We start from the raw sequence: 17,273 nt of genomic DNA, 5'->3' as shown, positions 1-17,273 counted from the left end.
AGGTGCTCGACATCACTAGCTATTAGGGGAAAGCAAATCGACAACATGAGAAACTGCTTCACATTCATTATGATTGCTATTTTAAAAATATATATATATAAGTTCTGGCAAGGAGGTGGAGAAACTGGATCTCTCATACATTTCAGGTGGGAATGTAAAATGGTACAGCTACTTTGGAAAAAAAGGTAGTTCCTCAAAGTATTAAACATATAGTGACCATATCATCCAACAATTGTATTTCTAGTTACATACTCAAAAGAATTTTTTTTTTTTTTTTTTTTTTTGAGACAGAATCTTGCTCTGTCGCCAGGCTGGAGTGCAGTGGTGTGATCTTGGCTCACTGCAACCTCTGCCTCCTGGGTCCTGGGTTCAAGCGATTCCACTGCCTCAGCCTCCCGAGTAGCTGGGACTACAGGCGTGCACCACCACACCTGGCTAATTTTTTGTATTTTAGTAGAGACAGGGTTTCACCATGTTGGCCAGGATGGTCTCGATCTCCTGACCTTGTGATCCACCCGCCACGGCCTCCCAAAGTGCTGGGATTACAGGTGTAAGCCACCGCACCCGGCCACTCAAAAGAATTTAAATCAAGGACTCAGATACTTGCATACCAGGTTGATAGCAGCATTAATCAAAGTAGTAGAAGGAAACAACCTAAATGTCTATTCACAGATGAAAAGATGAACAAAATGAATGGGAGTCACATTCAAGAGACAGAAAGTAGAATGGTGGTTGTCAGGGGATGGGACAAGGGGTGAGTGTAAGTTATGGTTTAATGGGTACAGAATTTTTGTTTGTGTTGGTGAAAAAGTTCTGGAGATGGATGGTGGTGACAGCTGCACAACATTGTGAGTGTACTCAGTGCCACTGAACAGTACATTTAAAAATGTGAAAATGGTAAATTTTTAATGTATGTTTTCCCACAACAAATCTTAAAAATAGGTGCCTAGTTAAATAATTCATATTTCAAAACAGAGTAGCCTAAGAAATGCTAACCAACTAATCCCTCCTGCTCTTCTTCCTCTCCAGGAGTGACACACGCGGCCATCTGGGCAGCATGCATTTCTTACCTCAGTGCAGCTGTTCCCCCTGAGCTGAGGACATCTGCTCAGGGCATCCTGCAGGGCCTTCACCTGGGTTTGGGAAGAGGCTGTGGTGCCATGATCGGAGGCGTATTAGTCAATTATTTTGGTAAGAATGGCTTTCTCCTTTTTTTTCTTTTCTATAATTAAAACATGATTTTTTCCAGCAATACCTCAATAAACAATCCAATTATTACTGAAGATTGCCCAAAGCTAAATTCCAGTATTCATAATCTCTTTCTAGATTTCATGGTAGTCATAATTGTAAAGCAGTGTGCTTACGTTGTTAAGCTGATTTGAGCTAGCCTGTAACTGTGCACACTCCTCTGACAATCAGCTTAATGAGATGCTACAGAGATCCCTCAAAGGAGCCAAACAAATGAATTAGCATGAGTGCTTTTGGTCTAAAATAAGGTACCTTAAACCTGCTAATAATAGCCCTAAAGGAAATAAAATTCATCATTGTTATTCCATTAGGAAATTTTGAACCAGAAGAATCTAACCATACGCTGGCTTTGGTAATGCCACTACATTTATGGTAACAAAATCTGTCTGTCTTGTCATATCTTCCTTATTAGAAACATAGGAGCTGAAATAGGAATGAGATTATTCTGCTCCAGGAATCTTAACTGCTCAGTCATCTATTAATATATAAGGTGGGCCCCAGGAAATGCGTGCATTTATAGCACTATTTGAGCACTGCTGTTCCAACTACAGATTAATAGCAGTTAGTTAATAATTGGGTAAATGGTCTTTTCATATGAAGAGGAGAGCACCATTGAATTGTATGAGTCATGGTGAAAGGCACTGAGAGACAATCCTATATAAATGCAGTTTTATAATCGATCGATGACAGATCCAATATCAGCCCTGGGTCTCTTGACACGTACCCAGCCCTGTGTTTTTCCCTTATGTGGAGCTAATACCCAACCACTTTTCTCTGGTTTGTCCCAAGCTGTGCTTCCTTTGCTTTGATCTTTAGAAAATTGATGGTTTTAGATGAGTGCTATCTGCATTTCTTGGAATTACTCTATAGAGAGTGCTGTTTGTTTTTATAGGGGCTGCTGCAACCTTCCGAGGAATTGGCATGGCCTGCTTGGTGATCCTACTGCTCTTTGCCCTGATCCAGTGGCTGGCAGTGCCAGATGAGGAAGAAGGTAATTATTTCCATTCTTTCTTAATATTCCTAACAGTTCAGGCCATCGGAAGTCGACACATGCCCCTGAGAAGCCTAGAAGTGGTACAGAGTATACAACAGGCCTGTTTGGCTCGATTTTCTGAGTGGCATATCGATGAATTCATGGGGACCATTGTTAAAGAGATCCACCTACTATGCAGAAAAAATATTGTTTTAAGTAGCTTGGGGTTTTCTTGTTTTTGTTTGTTTTGTTTCATAATACAAGGTATTAGGGAAGTATTAGTTTTCAATTTCTCTGGTATTCTAAAGGTTTTTCAAATTTAAGTCAAATACATATAAGGCTATACAGTCATTTTGCTACTAGGGATAGGGAGCGAGTGGTAATCTTCTCTATGCCTTATCTTCATTTGTTAAAAAAAAAAAAAAATAGTCAAGACCTGAAATCTGAAGTTTTCTCTGAACCAGGGATGGCCTTTATTAAGATTGTTCTACAAAAAGGAGGTTATATTAAATATTAATGTGTAGATGAGAATGAGCTGACTCAACTGTTTATGAAAAAGGTCAACCAGGATGATGAAAATATTTTTGCTCAGTTTTTTGGTCCCAGAACAGAGCTCGTCTTCTTTGGGTGTCCTATCCTTTGGGGAGCATTAGCCTCAGGCTCCTGAAATGCTTCTGTGAAGAGAAAAAGTTGCTTGTTACAGAAGCCTCACAGACAGATTTTAATCTCAGTGAGTTACTCAGAAAGACCAATACTGTTTTTTCTTACTTTTGTTCTTTTATATCCTAAATGGATTCTCTCTCTTACACAGCCTCAGTCCACGACTCATGTAAAAGACCAATAAAAATAGCTATCATGGCTCTCTCAAAGTTATAAGATGTAGTTAAAGTTGTATTTTGAGAAAAATGTATGGACTTGAATATCTTTGCTATTAATCACGAAAAAATTTAAAATCATTAAACATTCAATGTAAGAAACATAAAAATAAGCAATCAAATTTTAACTCATCTTTGATTAGTGAGAATATGGTACTGGGTTAGTTTTTAAAATACTTGTGTTCTGGAGAGAGTGTTATTGGGAAAATGGCAGGATTAGGTTGCAGCTCCCACTCAGGTGGACCGAGTAGCATGTGGAGACTTGCATCATGCTTTTGCTCCAGAACTACTGCAGGAATATACCAGGAAAGCTGGTAATATGACAAAACAAGGTTCTTTAACCTGCCCCACCAAAATCACACTAGCACCAGCAATAGATCCAAACCAAGAAGAAATCCCTGACTTCCCTGAAAAAGAATTCAGAAGGTCCATTATTAAGTTAATCAAGGAGGCATCAGAGAAAGGTGAAGTCCAATTTAAGGAAATCAAAAAAAATGATACAAGAACTGAGGGGAGAAATCTTCAATGAGATAGATAGCATAAATAAAAAACAATTACAGCTTCAGGAAATAACGGACACAGAAAAATGCAAAATGTTCTGGAAAGTCTCAGCAACAGAATCAAAGAAGCAGAAGAAAACTTCAGAGCTCGAAGACAAGGTTTTTGAATTAATCCAACAAAGACAAAGAAAAAAGAATTTTAAAAAATGAACAAAGCCTTCAAGAAGTTTAGGATTATATTAAATAAACAAACCTAAGAATAATTGGAGTTCCTGAGGAAGAAGATAAATCTAAAAGTATGGAAAACACATTTGAGGGAATAATCAAGGAAAACTTGATAGAGACCTAGACATCCAAATACAAGAATCCCAAAGAACACACAGGAAATTCATTGCAAAGAGATCATTGCCTAGGCACATTGTCATCAGGCTATCTAAAGTCAAGAGGAAGGAAAGAATCTTAACAGCTGTGAGGCAAAAGCACCAGATAACCTATAAAAGAAAACCTCTCAGATTAACAGCAGATTTCTCAGCAGAAGCCCTACAAGCTAGAAGGGATTGGGGCCCTATGTTCAGCCTCTTTAAACAAAACAATTACCAGCCAAGAATTTTGTATCCAGTGAAACTAAGCTTCACAAATAAAGGAAAGATCCAGTCTTTTTCAGACAAACAAATGCTGAGAGAATTCGCTACTACCAAGCCAGCACTCCAAGAACTACCGAGCCAGAGCTACAAGTATTTGCCACCCACCACCAAGCCAGCACTACAAGAGCTAAAAGGATCTCTAAATCTTGAGACAAATCCTGGAAACACATCCAAACAGAACCTCTTTAAAGCATAAATCTCACAGAACCAATAAAACAAAATACAATTTAAAAAAAAGACAAGGTATACAGGCAACAAATAACACAATGATTGGAATAGTACCTCACATTTCAATACAAACATTGAATGTAAATGGCCTAAATGCTCCACTTAAAAGATACAGAATTGCAGAATGGATAAGAATTCACCAACCAAGTATCTGCTGCCTTCAAGAGACTTGCCTAACACATAGGGACTCACATAAATTTAAGGTAAAGGGGTGGAAAAAGACATTCCTTGCAAATGGACACCAAAAGCAAGCAGGAGTAGCTATTCTTATATCAGACAAAGCAAACATTAAAGCAACAGTAGTTAAAAAAGACAAAGGGTGACATTATATAATGATAAAAGGCCTTGCCCAACAGGAAAATTTCACAATCTTCAATATATATACACCTAACACTGGAGCTCCCAAATTTATAAAACAATTACTACCAGACCTAAGTAATGAGATATACAGCAACACAATAATAGTGGGAGACGTCAGTACTCCACTGACAGCACTAGACAGGTCATCAAGACAAAGTCAACAAAGAAGCAATGGATTTAAACTATACCCAGGAACAAATGAACTTAACAGATATTTACAGAACATTCTACCCAACAACTGCAGGATATACGTTCTATTATTCATCAGTGCATGGAACTTTCTCCAAGATAGACTATATGATAGGCCCCAAAACAAGTCTCAATAAATTTAAGAAAATTGAAATTATATCAAGTACTATCTCAGACCACAGTGGAATAAAACTGGAAATCAACTCCAAAAGGAACCTTCAAAACCATGCAAATACATGGAAATTAAATAAACTCCTGAATTATCATTGGGTCAACAGCAAAATCAAGATGGAAATTTAAAATGGAACTGAACAGTAATAGTGACACAACCTATCAAAACCTCTGGGATACAGCAAAGGCAATGCTAAGGGGAAAGGTCATAGCCTAAATGCCTACATCAAAAAGTATGAAAGAACACAAATAGACAATCTAAGGTCACACCTCAAGGAACTAGAGAAACAAGAACAAACCAAACCCCAGCAGAAGAAAGGAAATAACCAAGATGAGAGAAGAACTAAATTAAATTGAAAGAAAAAAATACAAAAAATAAATGAAACAAAAAGCTGGTTGTTTGAAAAGATAAATAAAATTGATATATCATTAACAAGATTAACGAAGAAAAAGAGGAAATCCAAATAAGCTTAATTAGAAACAAAACAGGAAATATTACAACTGACACCACAGAAATACAAAAGATCATTCAAGGCTACTATTAACACCTTTACATGCATAAACTGGAAAACATAGAGGAGATAAATTCCTTGAAAGACACAACCCTCCTAGCTTAAACCAGGAAGAATTAGAAACCCTGAACAGACAACTAAGTAGTGAGACTGAAATAGTAATAAAAAAAAATTGCCAACAAAAAAAACTCCAGGACCAGATGGAGTCACAGCTGAATTCTATCAGGCATTCGAAGAAGAATTGGTAACAATCTATTGACACTATTCCACAAGACAGAGAAAGAGGGAATCCTCCCTAAAACATTCTATGAAGCCAGTATCACCCTAATACCAAAACCAGGAAAGGACATAACAAAAAAAGAAAACTGCAGACCAACATCCCTGATGAACATCAATGCAAAAATCCTTAACAAAATACTAGCTAATCGAATCCAACAGCATGTCAAAAAGATAATCCACTATGATCAAGGGGGTTTCATACCAGGGATGCAGGAATGGTTTAACATATGCAAGCCAATAAATGTCTTTCACCACATAAACAGAATTAAAAACAAAAATCACATGATCATCTCAGTAGATGCAGAAAAAGCATTTGATGAAATCCAGCATCCCTTTATGATTAAAACCCTTAGCAAAATCAGCATACAAGAGACATAATGCAGTGAAATAAAAGCCATTTGTGATAAACCCACAGCCAACATAATACTGAACAGGGAGAAGTTGGAAGCATTCCCTCTGAAAATTGGAACAAGACAAGGATGCCCACTCTCACCACTTCTATTCAACATAGTACTGGAAGTCCTAGCCAGAGCAGTCAGACAAGAGAAGGAAATAAAGAGCATCCAAATAGGTAAAGAGGAAGTCAAACTGTCGCTGTTTACTGATGATAAGATTGTATACCTAGAAAACCCTAAAGACTCCTCCTAAAAGCTCTTAGAACTGATAAATGAATTCAGCAAAGTTTCAGGATACAAAATTAATGTACACAAATCAGTAGCTCTGCTATACACCAACAGTGACCAAGATGAAAATCAAATCAAGAACCCAACCCCTTTTATAATAGCTGCAAAAAATAAAGTATTTAGGAATAGACCTAACCAAGGAGGTGAAAGACCTCTGCAAGGAAAACTACAAAACACTGCTGAAAGAAATCATACATGACATACACAAATGGAAATACATCCCATGCTCATGGATGGGTAGAATCAATATTGTGAAAATGACCATACTGCTAAAAGCAATCTACAAATTCAATGCAATTCCCATCAAATACCACCATCATTCTTCACAGAACTAGAAAAAACAACCCTAAATTTCATATGGAGCCAAAAAAGAGCCTGCATAGCTAAAGTGAGACTAAGCAAAAAGAACAAATCTGGAGGCATCACACTACCTGATTTCAAACTATACTATAAGGCCATAGTCACCAAAACAGCATGGTACTGGTATAAAAATTGGCCCATAGACCAATGAAACAGAATAGAGAACCCATAAATAAAGCCAAATACAGCCAATTGATATTTGACAAAGCAAACAAAAACATAATGTGGGGAAAGGATACTCTATTTAACAAATGGTGCTGGGATAATTGGCAAGCCACATGTAGGAGAATGAAACTGGATCCTCATTTCTCACCTTATAAAAAAATCAACTCAAGATGGATCAAGGACTTAAATCTAAGACCTGAAACTTAAAATTCTAGAAGATAACATCAGAAAAACCCTTCTAGACATTGGCTTAGGCAGAGATTTCATGACCAAGAACCCAAAGCAAATGCAACAAAACAAAGATAAATAGATGGGACTTAATTAAACTAAAGAGCTTTTGCACAGCAAAAGGAACAGTCAGCAGAGTAAATGACAACCCACAGAGTGGGAGAAAATCTTCAGTCTATATATCCAACAAAGGACTAATATCCAGAATCTATGAGGAACTCAAACAAATTAGCAAGAAAAAAAAAACCACCAAAAAGTGGGCTAAGGACATGCATAAACAATTCTCAAGCAAAGATACACAAATGGCCAACAAACATGAAAAAATGGTCAGCATCACTAGTGATCAGGGAAGTGCAAATCAAAACCACAATGTGATACCACCTTACTCCCACAAGAATGGCCATTATCAAATAATCAAAAAATAATCGATGTTGGTGTGGATGTGGTGAAAAGGAAATGCTTCTACACTGCTGGTAGGAATGTAAACTGTACAAACACTATGGAAAACAGTGTGGAGATTCCTTAAGAACTAAAAGTAGAACTACTATTTGATCCAGCAATCCCACTACTGGGTGTCTACCCAGAGAAAAAGAAGTCATTATATGAAAAAGATACTTGCACAGGCATGTTTCTAGCATCACAATTGCAAAAATGCAGAACCAGCCCAAATGCCCATCAATCAATGAGTGGAGAAAGAAACTGTAGTGTGCGTATGTATGTATGTATGTGTATATATATGTATGTGTGTGTATATATATAGTGTGTGTATATATATAGTGTGTGTGTATATATATAGTGTGTGTGTATATATATAGTGTGTGTATATATATAGTGTGTGTGTATGTATATATGTGTGTGTATATAGTGTGTGCATATATATACACACATACATATATATACACATATATACATACATACGCACACTACAGTGTCTTTTTCCACTCATTGATTGATGGGCATTTGGGCTGGTTCCGCATTTTTGCAATTGTGATGCTATAAACATGCCTGTGCAAGTATCTTTTTCATATAATGACTTCTTTTCCTCTGGGTAGATATATATATATCTGGGTAGATATATATATACACACACACACATATACATACATACACAATGGAATGCTACTCAGGCATAAACAGGAATGAATTAATGGCATTCACAGCAACCTGGATGGAACTGGAGACCATATTCTAAGTGAAGCAACTCAGGAATGGAAAACCAAACATTGTATATTCTCACTCATAAGTGGGAGCTAGGCTATGAGGATGCAAAGGCATAAGAATGATATGATGGACTTTGGGGACTCAGGGGAAAGGGTGGAAAGGGGGTGAGGGATACAAGACTACAAATTGGGTTCATTGTATACTGCTTGGGTGATGGTTGCACCAAAATCTCACAAATCACCATTAGAGAACTTATGTAACCAAATACCACCTGTTCCCCCAAAACCTGTGGGAATAAAAAATTTTTTTAAAAATAACTATCATGTGGCTTTTCCTGTTTTGACGTCTTTTTAATCATAGTCCTGTAAATGGGCCTAAGGCAACACTCATTATAACCTATGCCCCACTAATGTTTTAAATTAACTGAAAAATATATTTCTTTTTTTTTTTTTTTTTTTTTTTGAGACAGAGTCTCGCTGTCGCCCAGGCTGGAGTGCAGTGGCGCGATCTCTGCTCACTGCAGGCTCCGCCCCCCCGGTGTTCACGCCATTCTCCTGCCTCAGCCTCCCGAGTAGCTGGGACTACAGGTGCCCGCCACCTCGCCCGGCTAATTTTTTGTATTTTTAGTAGAGATGGGGTTTCACTGTGTTAGCCAGGATGGTCTCAATCTCCTGACCTCGTGATCCGCCCGCCTCGGCCTCCCAAAGTGTTGGGATTACAGGCGTGAGCCACCGCACCCGGCCTATTTCTTAAGTATATATGCTAATGTCTATTAAGCCCTATAAAGATACCCAAAGATAAATATCATGTTCATTGATTCAGTACTTGCATCAAGTAATGAAGTCATTGGTAACCAGCAATTTATTAATATTACCAAGCACTCTGGAATGGGCATATGGGATTCTTGGTTTATTTATTTATTTTTACCTTTGTTCAAATATGTAGAAAATGCTGAAAAGATAGTTTAAACATTCTTTCCTCTCCAGACAAGACAATGTTGGCAGAAAGAATTCCTGTTCCCTCCAGTCCCGTTCCTATAGCAACCATCGACTTGGTACAGCAACAGACAGAAGATGTCATGCCACGCATTGAGCCCAGACTTCCACCCAAGAAAACTAAGCACCAGGAAGAACAGGAAGATGTGAACAAACCAGCCTGGGGAGTCAGCTCTTCTCCCTGGGTGACCTTTGTCTATGCACTCTACCAAATTAAAGAGATGATGCAACTCACAAGAGACAACCGTGCTTCTGAGATACAGCCTTTACAGGTACAGTTCCTTTGCTGGGCTAGCAATATTACCTGTCACTCAAGATACGTTAACTGGGCTCAGTTGTTTTAATTACTCACTTTTCATTCAACAAGATTTATTGAAAGTCTGGTGGGGGAAACAGACATGCAAACAATTTCACTACTCTGTGAGCACTAAGTTAAAGAGGGTGTATACAAGGTCCCATAGAGAGAATATTCTGCCGTATGGAGTTCAGGAAAACTTCAGAGGATATGATTCTTTTCACCTCTTGAAAGAAATAAAATAAATAAATCCATTCTTTCATTGTATTTTTGTTTTAAATTTCAGTATTGATGGTTGCCAGTTGAAAGAATATATGGTTCATGCCTTCAGGAACCATATTTATTAATCTCTGTAATTCCAAAATTCTAGTGGGGGCATTATATATTATAGGACCACAATAAATATTTGTTGAATTAATTAATCTGAGCCACTGTATGGGTCTAATAGAACACCTAAGTCAGTGGAATTATGGTTATACAGGTGGCCTCACCTGAAAAATAAGTCTAAAGGTGTGATTTTTCTTGTCCCCAGAGGAGTGATCTTTCCTGAGTAAAGTTAAATCATGTTGATAAAAGTGTGGATAATTGTACAGGTGTATCCCGACTTTGGAAAATGAGTGTAACTTCTATAAACCATTTAGCCAAAGAAATAGACCCAGTTCCCCCATTTTACAATAATCACTCCCTTTTATTTGGTAAGTCATGTCAGCTTTGTCTGGAGTAGCTTCAGAGGACATATAAAAAAAAGGGGGAAAGATTTAAAAATAAGGGTCATTTGAGTAATTCCCCTTTCAGAAAATTTGTTGAACTGTTAATTAATCTTACTTCGTAAGCTAACATAAAATCTTTGTGAAATTTTAACCGAATCTGGTTCTTTACTGATAACCATATGCATGCCAGTCCATGCATGATCCTATTTATTAATTTATCAAGATAGTAAACTCACATCATTGCTCAGTCAAGAACCAGACATTGTGGTGGGAGAAGCATATACAGGATTTTAATACCTTAAAGCAAGAAGATGAAACAGGAGAAAGGATGATTTTAATATCTGCTGCTTGAGTAGCAATATTTTCATTACTTTGTGTACTCATCCTCATTTTCACAGAAGCCACATAAAATTTTTAATGTGGCTTTTTTTTTCTGGTATGTTAGGATTAATAAATATTTTTCTGGGCTGGGCGTGGTGGCTTACGCCTGTAATCCCAGCACTTTGGGAGGCCGAGGTGGGTGGATCACGAGGTCAGGAGTTCAAGACCAGCCTGGCCAAGATGGTGAAACCCCGTCTCTACTAAAAATACAAAAATTAGCTGGGCATGGTGGCGGGTACCTGTAATCCCAGCTACTACGGAAGGATGAGGCAAAGAATTGCTTGAACCCGGCAAGCGGAGGTTGCGCCTCCTGTACAAGGTCACGCCACTGTACTCTGGCCTAGGCAACAGAGCAAGACTCCATCTCAAAATAATAATAACAATAATAATAAATAAATAAATAAATAAATAAAATTTTTCTGGTATGTTAGGATTAATAAAAACTGGCAGGTATGCTGTAGTTATTCTTAGAAGTCATTATACTAAGTTTCTTTTTCCTTCATTGTAGAATCACAGAAATGAACATTTTTATTTGGGTGTTCAGCTAAAAAGTGATGGGTACTAATTTGGGGGAGAATCCATTTAAATTTTTTTTTCTTATTTGTACAACCAATATGGCATTTATGGAAATTGCTGCTGGTGATGTTCTACTCATGGTTATTTACAGTTGGTTACACAAGTGCTTGTTTACATTCACTTTTTTATGTGGATGTTCTGTCTTATCTAACTTTTGGTGCACATTCTGAAATACCAAATATATATCAGGACTCTTAATTACAGGACATTCTTTCCCAGCTCTGCCTCTAAGGATGAGAACCCCTTACTTATTTCCTGTTAGACGCAGTGTCTTCTGGCTCTTGATTCTGTGGTCTTAGCAAGCGGCCTGAGTTTCAGTTATTCCATAGTGCTTGCCCAGCGACTTGCCACATGGCTGGGGGGCTCAGTAAATATTTGCTGATGTAAACTGTTTACCAAGTACTAACAGACATTTTGGTAGTAATGTTCCTTTTTCCACAAGACACGTCTGCTTATAGTGTTTGTGTTTTTCATGCGGCTCTGGCAGTTGCACATAGGAAAGGAGATGAAAGGTAAGACATTCTATCCTTATTCCTCTATTACTTGGTCCCTGAAATGGGCACTTCCGGATGATCTCCCCATGTTTCCTATCTTACTTGAAAGCATATATAAAAAGCTGGATTTATTTGCTATCACTGATCATGGGGGCATCTCTTGTTTTTTTTACCTCCAGGGGACCAATGAGAACAGGGAAAATTCTCCTGCTGGTAGAGCCCAGCCTGTCCCATGTGAGACTCACTCTGACCCATCTAGAAACCAGCCATCCCCTGACGCAGCAGCATCTCAGACACAGACCAGCCCCGCTCACCCCAGTGTGCACCCGCACACAGAGGAGAGTGAAGAGCAGCAGGCTCAGCCGGCGGCGGGAGGACACTGAGGGCATCCTGCTCATCTCACACCCTGCATGGAATCAGGCTCCTCAGCCAGGACACAGGGTGAGGCCCCCCAGCCAGGATATGCCTGCCCTGGAATTGCACACCACTGCATATGCTTCTAAATATCTAAACTCATTAACATGGAAACACACACACAGGAGCTACAGTACATATTGGTAGGAAAAGGTAAACTTTCGTAATCTCATTGGAATTACAACAGGGAAATGGAGTTCAATGAGGACTTTCAGTTCTTTGCTTGGTTAGGTTAAGGATGATAGAATTTCTCTGCCAGTGCAGTAAGAGTTGAAACCGGCAGTTACACTAAGTAAGTGGAGGGAATGAAAGTGTTTTGAGGTGAACGTGGATATAATTTCCCTCTTCTGATGATTTATTCTTACTTGGTTCTTAATACAAAGTGGGAGGAGGTAGAATTCATCTATACTTTCTTTTTTCTTGAAGAGAACCATTTAAAAAAATTACAAGATATATTTAAAAAGTAACCGGATAAAAGTTAGTAGCACATGTGCTTTTGTTAAAAATAAAGTTAAAAGTTAAAGTTAAAAAATGAAGTTAAAAGTTTCATCAGAAACTTTACATATCTTTAGCAAATATATTTTTATATGTGTATGGTATATAATGGAAATAATTCTTTGAGCAACAGAAGCTATTATTAACTACTGCAAGCTAAGCTGAGCTTAAAAATGCCTTTTGTTTTAAATGGGCTTTGAGAAAAAAAACAGAAACAAAGGATTATTTCAAATCAACCAACCAACTCAGTATCCTATGGCTTGATAGACAAGAGTTTACTAAATATATTGATACTGTAAATAGCCTCTCTCGCTATTTACTATCTTATTCAGGCTCTAATTAGCTGAGGGAATGAAACACACAAAAATCACTGAATTCCTAAGAGTTCCTTTAAATAAGCAGTACTAGTTACAAATCACAGTATAAGATTTAAGTGCCTGGGGGAGGGATACAATTTTTAGAAATTACATATTGGGTCAGTTTTGTTTTGTTTTTGGTGAGGAAAAGGTGGTAAATAGGAAACCATGAATGGGAAGGATGGCAATAAATAGCAACTATACTTTCCAATGACTAAAGAAAGAAAATCTCAGTATATTCGTTCTCATGAAGACACAGTCAGACACTGGACAATGTAATGGTATGCAACTGCAAATGTTACAACTGCAGCCAGAACAATGGCTGGGTGGATCACACGTAAAGCTTGCCACTAAAAATCAAAGCAGAGGCTCACAGGAAACCTGGGGGGAGTGTGGAAAAGGGAACACTGTTTTAGCTGAATAAAGGTGAATTATATAATTTATAATAGCTGTGGATGAGCACAGGAGAGAGAGGAAAGAAAAGAACAGTTAGAAATGAGCAACTCACCTTACCCTCTGACCCTGATTAGACAGGATCAATTGTAAAGTGAGGGCTTCTCCATGACACCATAGTTCTGCCCAATACTGCATTTGGGATAAGAAATTCTACACTTGGATGTCTAGCTTCACCACAAAACACAGCTTAAAAATAAAATAACTGAAAGAAATAGAATTCAGCAAATAGTTATTTTTTGCACTTGAACTGAAACGTACTGTACTGTAAATTACGACTCATTTTAAGTGACCTTTAAAATCAGATGTATTTATTATGCTTGTGTAATTATAGAAATAAAGAAATGGGTGACAGGCTTAACCTCACCTATGAATGTACAGTATGTGGATTTGTGAAACTGACTGTAGGAAGTCAAAAACTTATACTGTATCTTGTGTTTACAGTTCTGATTTATTCCTTTGAAAAGCTTGCTGTTTTGGAAATGCACAGTTGACATGTTGAAATAAAAATAAATACCATTTTTAAATGTTTCTTAAATGATAAAGATGTGACCAAACAAAAGTCCTATACTCTGTAATGAATGAGACCAAATTCAACATGCCTTTGTTACGGAATATTTACTGTGACAGCAGAATCGCTAATGCAGTCATTTCCAGCCTTGTGAGCTGACACCTTCATGGGTTTGTGGACTTTGTGACTTTTTCTTCCTGTCCCTAAAGTGCCATATGCTACCTTAAAAAATATTAAAGTGAATTCAAATTAAATTTTGATTTGAGATTTTGTAACCCCTCTTGAGATCCCTCAAAACACGCAGGGGTGTCACAGAGCCCAGGCTGGTAATCACTGCCTTAATGACTTACTTCCTACTCTTTCTCCTATGGTTGTAGAAACAGTAAATTACCGAGTGCTGAGCTTGTGTGGATCCAAAGCGGTTAATTGCTAATTATTAAACTATTCCTCAAGTCTTAGGAATAGATTATAATACATAAATTGTCCAGCAGGCAGTAAACCTCATGAAAAGTGTTAAGGAATTCACAGGAAGAGCAACCCTGCTTTACTGGCTTATTAATCCTGCCATGGGTCACATGAAGTGGATAGTTGGCTAATAGCTTCCCTCTAATTGGCAGTTCCTTCCAGTACTGCTGAGGTACTGAGACCATTACTTAGGCAATATTCCTCTCCGCCAATTTGGAGTTCAGCAGGGAATCTAGGAAAAGGGAACCACATCCGTGGATATTGGGTGCTTGTAGTGTGCTGATGAGATTATCATTTTGCCCGTAACAAAAACTGGAGGTGTTCCTATCACTATCCCCATTTTAAACGAGAATTCTGAAGCTAACAGTTTAAGTTATGATATCAAGGTCACAAAGCCAGGATTCAAACTCAAATCTTCCTAATGTCAAAGCACTGGTCCACTTAGCACCTTCCCCCACCCCAGGAGGCAGGGAGGCCATTCCCTGCATCTGTTGTGGCAGAGGAAGCCATAAAGCAGCCCAGCCTGAACCATTACCATACATGCCTGATATGTGTATGTGTGTGGTTGTATTTCCATTTAGGATTTCTAGATATTCCTAGATTCCTAGAAATCCTTCAAATTCCTGATGCTTTGTGAAATGTAGGTACAGCAGACCCTTTATACTCTGCAGGTGAGTTGGCTGGACTGATAACTCTGCACAGGAAACCCAGAGGTTGGTAGGGACTTTGGCCAGGGCCATGGGAATCAGGAAGGGAAAGTAGACACACCCACAGCTCTGTATCCTAGGCAATGGCATCGTAGGATAGCACTGTCCGATAGGACTTACTGGGAAGATGGAAAGTTCTCTATTTCCACTGTCCAGTATGGTAACCATAAGCCATATGTGGCTATTAAACAACTGACATGTGGCTAATTTTCTGGGGGAATTAATTAGGCTTCTAATTTTAAATAGCCACACGTGGTTCAAGGCTACCACACTGGACAGCACGGGTATACAGGAAGAGATCCCTTCGGGAGATCTCTGGGCCTGTTTCCTCAGCTTCAGTGTGAGAGGTTAGAGCTTAAGGTTATGTTAATTCTGTGAAAATGAGGGTATGCTTTGACAGTGACTGTAGGGAAGAAAGAGGTGATTTTCCATTTGGAAGTTCTTCAGCCCTTTGGAGCATGGAGACAAGACAAAGGCTATTTCTGAAGCCCCAAACCACTCCTGGGCTTGTTTAGCAAAGCCTTGAGAATATCTGGCTTAAGAATTCCAAACCATGGAGCAGTTGGGAGAGAGGCTGGTGCCTAGGTGGGGACAGAAAAGGGGTGAAAGGGGGAGTGGTTTGTCAGATCTCAGAAAGTAATTTACATTATGCCAGGACAAACTGTGGCTTCTTTTTTTTTTTTTTTTTTTAGACAGAGTCTCGCTCTGTCGCCCAGGCTGGAGTGCAGTGGCGCAGTCTCGGCTCACTGCAAGCTCCGCCTCCCAGGTTCATGCCATTCTCCTGCCTCAGCCTCTCCGAGTAGCTGGGACTACAGGCGCCCGCCACCACGCCCGGCTAATTTTTTGTATTTTTAGTAGAGACGGGGTTTCACCGTGGTCTCGATCTCCTGACCTCGTGATCCGCCCGCCTCGGCCTCCCAAAGTGCTGGGATTACAAGCGTGAGCCACCGCGCCCGGCCAAACTGTGGCTTCTTATAAGGGAGTAACTAACTGGAAACTTGCTGATGTCTAACATGGGGGGAAAGTGAGCCAGTCCAGCTAAGTGCCAGTCCAGCTGTGTACCTAACTCTCAACCAGCTGCCATCTGCTTCAAGCAGCTAATATAGGACCACTTGTCCCTCACTGTGGCTCCAGGAAAGTCCCAGTTTTTAGATGGCAACCCAAGGACCTTACAATGTTGGGGTTAGGAGTGTGCGCTCTGGAGTCACGCTGTTTGCATTTGAGTCCCAGCTCTGCCAGTGAGAACTTACACACACATATAATATCTCTGGGCCTCAGGACCCACCTCTGTAAAACGGAAGTGATTACAATAGGTACGTTACAGGTTGATGTTTAAAATGAGTTATCTGACACACAGTGTGTGCTCCATAAATACTGCCATTGTTGTGTAGCAAAGAGCCCGGGGCAGGAGGAGTGCTGTCTCATTTCCCCAACCAGGGTCTAGTTCTATTATTTTATTGCCATTTAAATCTATAATCATATTCCATTCTCCCAATCTACAGTGCCATTCTGTATATATTTACCTATATCTAGTAAGCTGTATAGTAAGGCATTCATTCCAACATGCATTGTAAACATTAAGTGGTTGGGGATATGAGTTAGTTGAGATAAAATTAAGCAAAACATAAGTTGAAGAGGATGGAAAAAAATGATGACGATGACAATTCCATAAAGTGCTAAAGTCTGCTGAGAGAGGTTATAAGTTCCATAATTTTCATTTTTCTTTTTCTTCTTAGAGGTGTCAACAAAAGTAAACAATTTTATAATAATTTAACAAATTATTTACCATACTGTCTCCAATAGTCAGCGTAGGATGCTATTGTTTTAAATTGTAAACTTACATTT

General features: G+C 38.7%; 2 protein-coding genes across 7 annotated transcripts in view; one reads left to right on the top strand and one right to left on the bottom strand.

Annotated features, from left to right (window-relative positions):
- The window catches only part of MFSD6 (major facilitator superfamily domain containing 6), a 93,921-nt gene that overhangs the window by 76,226 nt on the left and 422 nt on the right, over nt 1-17,273 (top strand). For 2 of the 5 annotated variants that reach the window (XR_009213907.1, XR_009213905.1), the window contains exons 4-7: nt 1,030-1,191; nt 2,141-2,239; nt 9,563-9,843; nt 12,207-12,594. Coding sequence is in view for 3 of the 5 variants with exons in the window: in XM_032755125.2 (XP_032611016.1) it covers nt 1,030-1,191; nt 2,141-2,239; nt 9,563-9,843; nt 12,207-12,410 (746 nt within the window). In the remaining 2 variants the exon portion in view is untranslated. Of the gene's footprint in view, nt 1-1,029; nt 1,192-2,140; nt 2,240-9,562; nt 9,844-12,020; nt 12,046-12,206; nt 14,710-17,273 lie in introns of those variants that run through there. The other 3 variants (XM_032755125.2, XM_032755126.2, XM_032755127.2) reach the window with 2 other exon arrangements.
- Nucleotides 2,264-17,273, bottom strand: part of NEMP2 (nuclear envelope integral membrane protein 2) — a 44,988-nt gene continuing 29,978 nt past the window's right edge. Inside the window, exon 10 of one of the 2 annotated variants that reach the window (XR_009213910.1) lies at nt 2,264-2,895. Coding sequence is in view for 1 of the 2 variants with exons in the window: in XM_032755136.2 (XP_032611027.1) it covers nt 2,877-2,895 (19 nt within the window). In the remaining variant the exon portion in view is untranslated. The remainder of the gene's footprint in view (nt 2,896-17,273) is intronic. The other variant, XM_032755136.2, reaches the window with a different exon arrangement.

The sequence above is a fragment of the Hylobates moloch genome, unplaced genomic scaffold (assembly GCF_009828535.3).
Source record: "Hylobates moloch isolate HMO894 unplaced genomic scaffold, HMol_V3 SCAFFOLD_1, whole genome shotgun sequence".
In the NCBI taxonomy this organism is placed as follows: domain Eukaryota; kingdom Metazoa; phylum Chordata; class Mammalia; order Primates; family Hylobatidae; genus Hylobates; species Hylobates moloch.
The sequence above is the reverse complement of the archived record's forward strand: the minus strand, read 5'-3'. Positions and strand labels throughout refer to the sequence as shown.